This window comes from Poeciliopsis prolifica, unplaced genomic scaffold, assembly GCF_027474105.1.
Source record: "Poeciliopsis prolifica strain line A6 unplaced genomic scaffold, Auburn_PproV2 SCAFFOLD002, whole genome shotgun sequence".
Taxonomy (NCBI): domain Eukaryota; kingdom Metazoa; phylum Chordata; class Actinopteri; order Cyprinodontiformes; family Poeciliidae; genus Poeciliopsis; species Poeciliopsis prolifica.
The window spans coordinates 15,070,695-15,078,814 of record NW_026562377.1 but is presented as its reverse complement, the minus strand read 5'-3'; the positions used below and the strand labels follow the sequence as shown (position 1 = coordinate 15,078,814).

General features: G+C 38.3%; 1 protein-coding gene across 1 annotated transcript; it reads right to left on the bottom strand.

The window, feature by feature from the left end:
- Positions 1–1,209: 1,209 nt before the first annotated feature.
- Positions 1,210–7,490, bottom strand: calr (calreticulin). The gene is made up of 9 exons (XM_055057519.1): positions 7,223–7,490; positions 6,642–6,743; positions 4,273–4,476; positions 4,074–4,168; positions 3,714–3,923; positions 3,522–3,635; positions 3,245–3,388; positions 2,073–2,165; positions 1,210–1,973 (listed from the first exon to the last, which is right to left on the bottom strand). The coding sequence occupies exons 1-9, from the start codon at positions 7,314–7,316 to the stop codon at positions 1,755–1,757; spliced, it is 1,275 nt and encodes a 424-aa protein (XP_054913494.1). The 5' UTR covers positions 7,317–7,490; the 3' UTR covers positions 1,210–1,754.
- Between the last annotated feature and the right edge of the window lie 630 nt (positions 7,491–8,120).

The window sequence follows — 8,120 nt, the reverse complement described above, 5'->3', positions numbered from 1 at the left end:
CTATATAGAATATTTCAAGAGTTAACAGATTCCTTTAAATTGGGATTAAGAATGTAAGAGTAGCTATACTTTATGATAATTTAACTCACGTAAAAGTTAAAAGTACAGCAACCCCAATTGTAGCAATAAATATAAATAATAACTGCCTGCAACTACAGGATACCTTCAGTATTAATATTATCTAAAATATATCTTAGTATGTGCAATAGGAACATTTGTCATGGATATTCTTGATTGTTTTTTCTTTTGCAAATTTATGTTAAAACCAGTTTATCAAAATGCAAAACAGAGCCAAGGACTCCCTCTACTGTGCTTCAGCTGAATAGAATAAAACTCATATTTTATTTTATCAAATCAATTTTGTTTCCCATAAAGGAAATGAGCTCTTATGCCACTTCATAATTAATAATCACTAGCATTTTTGTTGTGGATTACTAATCCAAATGATACATTTTTATAAATGTATGAGAAATATTTAAAACAGTTGTCAGGCATGCAGTCAAGTCTTCATTTCTGTAAATGCAGTCAGATTAGAGGTCGGATTCCTAAATATTTATTCGATGTGAGGCTATGGTGCTGCAACTGAGTTTAAAACTTACCAGGGAAAATGGAAGAATGGAAATAAGCTCCGTCGTTGTGACCCATCAGTTAAGCTTTCTCAAAAACACATATTTATGATTTTATAAAGAGAAAAAACAGACACTTGTCACAGTTGAAAGCTGCAAAACCTTAAGTAATCATTATGCCATAACAGCAAGAAAAGATTACGAAATGCAAATGTGACATTTAAAGATAAATACATATTTGATTTCTTCAGATTGTTTTATTTGCACAGCAACATAAAATGTGCCCCCCACTTCATTTCTGACCATTAGTACAAAATGTGTTTTACAAAAGGAGCATTGTTGGAGCTTGGTGTATGGAACAATGTGTCGGGGTACAGCAGTGCAGATGTACTGAAATCAGACAGGAGGAAACTCGTTAAATCATCCTGGGTACCAGATGATTCACTGCTACAGGAAAGGACCTAATGTACAATTATGATATTATATTATTATGATAAACAAGACTACTGAAGGTGAACCAAAGTGGAAGAGTTGGTTAGAAAGAGAACTATAGAAGGGGTATCATTCTAAAGTAGCCTATTTAAACAGCTGCAGACAGAAGGATGATTTTTGCAGAGTGTAAAATACAAAGTCTTAGTCCTGGTGGTGGTTCCCATTAAACCTTGTTTTAATTTAATGTTAAAGCAGGACAAATTACCTGCATTAAGATGCAGAACTCAATCCAATCCTTCCAGACTGACATGAATTAGTGTAAAACATGTACAAAAAACCCAAATAACACACAAACCACATGAGGTAAACAAAACATTGTCATGGCACCATCCATACAACAAATATATTTTCCTGTCAAAGCTTCACATAAACCTAGATTTTCATTAAACAAATGACAGTTTATATAGTTCTGCAGAGAACAACTTGCAGCTTTATAATTACTAATCTCGACATTCGTTCCAGCGTTCTATTATTCCAATTTATATAACAATAATCATGTTAATAGTAGCAGTAGTGGCTCATGGAAACAGGAAACACAACAGTAATTGCCCTTATTGACCTATCCCTTTTGTTTTGTAAACAAACAAATTAAAAAGTCCGTCCCACCCAGATCCACCCCGAGGTGACGCTCATCAGGGTCTTTCATTTCAGTCTCTGTTCAACAGCCCACAGACTCAAACAGAGCCGTTCCTGAGTTTATAACTCATCCTTGAGTTGAGAGTCTGTGCCTTCATCTTCTTCCTCTTCCTCCTCTTCTTCTGGTTCCTCTCCCTCTTCCTCCTCTTCTTCCTCCTCCTCGTCCTTTTCTTCTTCCTCCTCGTCTTCCTTCACCTCGTCCTTCCTCTTCTTGTCCTCTTCCTCTCGCTTCTTCCTCTCTTCCTCCTCTTGGCTTTCCTTCATCTTTCTCTCATTATCCTGGAAATGGAGACAACATACAATTAAAAAAATAATAATTCAACACTGATGAAGTCAGACTCAAAGAGTCTTTGCAAATAGACAGAACTGGGAACATACCTTCGTTTTTCCCCAGGTTTCGTTTCCAACTTCCTCGGCCACTTTGGGATCGTTGGTGATTAGGAAGTTGTCAAAGATGGTCCCAGACTTGACCTTTACAAAAAAATAAGTCAGTCAGTCCAGATTGAGTATAAATATTTTATTAACAAAGATCCGGAGTATTTCTTGCTCCCAGCGCAGGACACCTCAAGAAACTTAGATAACAGCTTCTAAGTAAATGAGCAAGTTATTTTTGCTCATTTTCACTGTATAGATTTGATTTATTTATTTGAGTATCATGCACCACAGTATGGTGCTCAGCCTACAAGGCATGTCAAGAAGGCCCCCAAACAAGCTTCCCAAACTTTGCAAATATTTACAAAAAATGAAATTCCATAACCACAGGGATGTACTTTTGAGGATACAAAACTCTGTCTTGGTTGCCAAGCTTGTTCAATAAATGATGCTAACGCAAAGATCTCTTTATTAAATAGCCAACTTAGCATATGTGGTTCAGACAGCCAAAACAGATTAGTTATAAATAAATGTATTGATTATGTTTTGTATAAAATATTTAAGTGTCCAGAGTTTGAATAAGGAAACTGCAAAAACCAGACACTGGTTTGGAAGGACAGAGGGACTGATAAGATTTTTGCATTTAATCAACTGATTGCATAATAAATTAAAATGAACTCAATTTCTATTATGATGATTTTTATGTTTACAGAAGCTTCACAATGCATTCTATTTTTGGTTGCAGAGGTTTTCATTTCCTTTTCATTCATCGTTTTTGTTTTATTTTGGACATTTAAAAAGTCGTCCAGAGTTGAGTGTTCTTTACAAAGGTAAAGTTTACTAGTTTTGAGAGAGTAAATTTCATTATTATGCCATTTGCCCCCTAAGTTGGATATTTAGGGGGAATAAGTAAAAGTCCGAAAAGGCAGGTGGTTCGATCAGTGAGTTAATTAATGGACAAATTAAGTTATCTGGTGATTGATGATGCACGGAGAATAAAGTTAATATTTAAAAATATTCTATGCTCTATTTGCTTGTAAGTCATTATTCAGACATGCTAAAATACTTCAATCCAGTTCTATATCTTTCCTTACAGTCTATGTAGGAACCTTGAGAATTTTTCTAATTTAGCTGCTGTATTTATCGTTGACTGAACACCATCAGCAAGACCATCCCACCTGCCACAGGTCCAGTCCAATCACGCCGATGCTGTCATATTTGTAGATCTCCGGGTCAGCTGTGTACTCTGGATTGTCGATCTCAGGGTGAACCCACTTGCCTCTGTAAGCAGGGTTATCGATCTCTCGGGGTTTCCACTCGCCCTGCATGTGCAAAAAACATATTAAGGCTCATGTAAAAAGACAGAAAAAAATAATAATCCTGGTCCAATGTAAGTGAAAGAGTTTTGTTTGACAGGAATATTTATAACAGCAGGAGGAAAATCTGTAAGAATACCTTGTAGTCAGGGTTGGTAATCATAGGCGGCTCCCACTCCCCATCCATCTCATCATCCCAGTCGTCAGGCTTTTTGGCGTCGGGATCTGGGATGTTCTCAGGTTTGTCCCAGTCCTTAAAAAAATGAAGACAGGTTAAAACAAGAGAAAATAAAGCATTCACAAAGTTTTTCCACTATTACAGCAGACTAACCTCAGGTTTCTTGTCAACGGGGTCTGGAATCTTCTCCCTGTCATCCCAGTCCTCTGGCTTTTTGGCGTTGGGGTCCTTGATTTTTTTGGGGGGCAGAAAGTCCCAGTCATCCTCCAGGTTGCCAGACTCGACCTTCTTGTTGTCAATCTTAACCTCGTAGGTGTTGTCAGGGTTGACGATCAGCGTGTACAAGTGGGTGTACTCATCATCCTGCAAAGGACAGCGAGATGTTAGAAACGGGAAGGAGGAGCTGAAGTTTTAAAAATTATCTCCTTCATTGTTAGGTCAACTAGTCAGAAATAAACTGGATTACGCTGTTTCCTTATTCAGTTAGCAAAAAACCCAAAACCTATGCCATACCTTGCACCTGATATCTTTGTTGATCAAGTGGTTTTTGCCTTTGTAGTTGAAGATCACATGAACTTTCTTTGTGCCTGGGCCACAAATATCAGGACCTGAAGGAGGCATGAGAAAAATATAGTAACTTGCAAAAGCATTTTATCATAAGTAAATGTAAATGATTAAGGAAGCATAATCTGACAAAAACTCAGGGCCCTACCAAACATGATGTTGTAGACGGAGTCTCCATGCATGTCCTCCTGGTTGAGCTCAGAGGGGAACAGCTTGATGTATCCGCCGCCACAGTCGATGCTCTGCTCGTGTTTCACAGTGAACTGGATGACTAGAGGCTGGCCTTTGTTTCCGAAGTCATTGAAACGGGCTGACAAAGCATAAAAGCGGGCATCCTGGCTCGTCTGCAGACCTGCGGTAAAAACAGCGTCATCATGGCAAAGACCTCGGCTGAGGCAGAATTTCATAGGCCGATCCCGAGTTATTTAGAGCCACTTTCATGATGAGTAACAGAAAAACACTGACACTGCTTTATGAGCCGAGAATCATAAAGGCAGATTTTTAGGCAGAAATGTTTCCAGTGGCGTGCTGATCATCAAAAGCTGCCATCTGGGTAGGTCTTTTTAAATTAAAATTAAAAAGGAAATCTGAAATTTATTTAAAAAAAAAAAAAAACTTTAAACAGTGTTGGTTCTGAAATAGGCCCATGTGGTTTTCCGCTCAGGGCGGCATGGGCAAGAGGGCAGCGTGAAAAGGCAAAACCAAGCTTCCTGTTATGTCCACTCAGCATTTAATCCAGTGCTAAATTAAAAAACTATTTTTGTGTCTTAGAGTCTGAACTGCTTTTGACTAAATCGTACAAAAACATTATTGTCAAAGTGAAAAACAAACACAAGAAGGATTTTTAATGATTTACAGAGTGGTCATAAAATCCAGTCCTCAATGCCGGTGTCCTGCAACTGTTAGGTGCCTCTCTGCTGCTGCACACCTGGCTCTAATGTTAGCTCATCATCAAAGCTCTGTAGAGCTGGACTGAATGCTAGTTTTGCATTTTCACCATTTAATTCAAGTGTGAATTAAATGTTGCAGGACTCTGGCCGTTGAAGAATGTGATTTGAGACCACTCTTTTACAGGCATTAGGATGACATCCGACTTAGATTAAATGTATACTTATATATATATATATATATATATATATATATATATATATATATATATATATATATATATATATATATATATATAATGTGTTTTACATAGTTGTTAAAACTATCCCTACATCCTGACAGTATAATATGAAACAGATAATCTGTGAAGACAAATTAAGCTTCCATGACACAACTTATTCCCATCACCAAAGCCTTTCACGAATGCTCAGGCTCGCTAGCATTGCCATTGATGATGGAGGATTTATTGTTTTTCTGTAATGATAAACTATTTCTACGCCATTAGCACATTTAGCACTGTGTACACGATATTGATTGACAGTGATAAGACCATTTTTGTGGCTCTGATTGGTTGTTTTGACTGGGAGCGGTGCGTTTTTTTCAGACAGCAATAGTGGCACCAGCAGGAGGTGCAGGATTTGATCTTTCACATTTTATTCGTCTCCCTATATACTGTCAGGACACAGTGACAGTTTTATAAATATGTAAAGAAAACTTTTTACTGATGCATCTCACACTTTTTCTTCACTTGAACGATGCACATACTAATGCAGTACTGCCCGTCAGTCAAGAGCTGCTGCACACTGCCAAGTCAGCTGTATGAAAAAAAGACAACCACACTTTCTTGCTCTTAGAAGAGCAAGATGTTTTGTGAACATTTCCTAGCAGTAAAAATATTCTCAAAACACCCCTGTCATTTTTATTGACGTATTGCAGCTTTAACCCTCTCCAGGCAGGTGTTGCAGATTTGCAACAACTTAGCCAGTCTTTTCAAGTAATTTGAGCCTGAGAGGGTCAATACTAAAACCAACAAGCTGAAAGGTGCAGAACTTGTTGGCAGCTGACTGCAGCATGCCTACCCAACCAGCTAGTTATGCATGTAATTCTCTATAAAGAGCAGAATGGCTATTTAATATTCTGTGTAAACTGAATTTAGGGGATTTTAATGCTGTGTATTTGCTTAAATCAATGTAGCAAAATCACAAGAAATAAATGTGATAAGTAACATTCATTAAACTGCGATAAACAGTAAGGTAAATTATTTTAGTAACCATACAGTAGGTTAACATTATATGTAACTAATCTTATGCAGTTGTGATTTTACTAAAGAGTAATGAGAATCCCATAGCAGCCCATAAGAAATATTCATCAATTTGTCCATCTTTTAAAATAAATTGGTAAATCAATTGTTTTAGTTCTTTCTGTGGCTACTTTTTTTTTTGTTGACTTATTTTGTTATTGCTGAATTAAGTTAATGAGGGACCAGGTGTGTGGCTCACTCAGTGCCACATTTATACAAGAACCACTACTGCTCACCACGGTTAGATAATCTAAACTCCTTCATTTGTTTTTTCAGCTACATTTACAAGACAAGCTCCACATCACTGTGCGTTTTAGTCCCCCACTCACCTTTATCTTTCTCTGCGTCTCCGTAGAACTTCCCTGCAGACAGCACAAACTTGCCATAGTCTGACTTGTGCTTGGATTCCATCCAGCGACTATTGAAGGCATCTGCACAGACAAGATCAGGCTCAGCATTCAGTGTGATTAAGCATCACACATGGCTAAAAAGCGCCTGTGCTACTGCTAATGATAATGATGATAAAAATCTGTGCAGGTGCATGTTGAGGGATGAGGAGGATATAAGAGAATGAGCAAGGCAGGGATGTGCTGCAGGGTGGGGGAAGAGGGGAGAGCTTTGAAGACAACTGGGGGTAGGAAGCAGATAGACTATAGATGAAGGACTGAGGCAGAAGAAGAAGGGGCTCCCAGACTGATCATCTTATGGATGAAATGGTATTTTATCCCTATAGCGAGCAGCTGAGGCGTGCAAAATACTGCATTAAAACTATTCAAAGTATGAAGCCCCATTATATCAATTAAGCATTTTTATTATTATTATTATTATTATTATGATTAAATGGTAAGATAAACGAAAAGCGGACATAATCGATATTTAGTAACAATATAACATTGAAATAAAACCTTACCGCCGTCCTCAAACTGCTCTCGGAAATACACAGAGGACTCGGCCAGGACAGCGGCGGCAGACACGGCCACCAAAATCAGCGACAGCGCTGCCATGGCGACGAGCTAAAACCACTCCGACCGGAATAAAGACAGCAAACTACAAATACACGCCTCTGGGGATATTTTTTTGCTTTTTCTATTCTGTATGTCGGCGGCGCTGGTCCAGTCTTTCTCATACAGTCATGCTACAGTGCCGAGCCGCCGAGGAGCACCAGCCTCTCTCCTCTCTGCTCGGAACAGATGTCTGAATCTGATTGGTCGGTGGCTCCAAACCAGTGTCGCGGCATTCAGCCAATCGGAGGAGAGAACATGTGAACGCTGAGGTTTGGAGCCAATAGGGGGAGACCACGCGTTTGCTTGATACACGCCCCAGGGAGAATGATGCTCCTGGATGAATCACATGGCTGAAGGGGGGCAAAAAAGAAGGGTGGAAGAATAGATTTTATTAGTACCACAGAACTCCCCACCAGATTAACCATTAAGGATTAACCATAGAGAGATGTAACATCTTCGATGTTTTCTATAACGCTTAATTAAACCGTGCATATTCAAAGCTTAGAATTAGGTCGGCTTTAAAAGTGAACACTTGAGAAGAATATTGTGTCTTGAAAAAAAAGACAGTCTTTAGGAGATTTCGGAATTATTTGTTTTTGTTTCTCCAAAACAAAAAGACAAAACAGTAAATTATGGATTTTCTCTGTACAATTTAACAAAGTAAAAAAAGCGTTTGAAAAACAATCAGATGAAAACTCGCGACAATTCCGCTTTGTTCGTTTTGGGGTTGATGACGTCACAAGAGGCAAAAACAACTTTTGACAGATTTTAACATATGAAGCATTAGTTACATTTGAGATTTCA

Bases quoted from the DNA above. Each gene is read 5' to 3' on its own strand.
- calr (XM_055057519.1), bottom strand. From the start codon at position 7,316: ATGGCAGCGCTGTCGCTGATTTTGGTGGCCGTGTCTGCCGCCGCTGTC. The intron at 3,389-3,521 runs GTATTCTTACAG...TTGCACATGCAG, and splicing joins TTACCAACCCTGACTACAAG to GGCGAGTGGAAACCCCGAGA. The intron at 2,166-3,244 runs GTGGGATGGTCT...TTTTTTGTAAAG, and splicing joins TTGGACTGGACCTGTGGCAG to GTCAAGTCTGGGACCATCTT.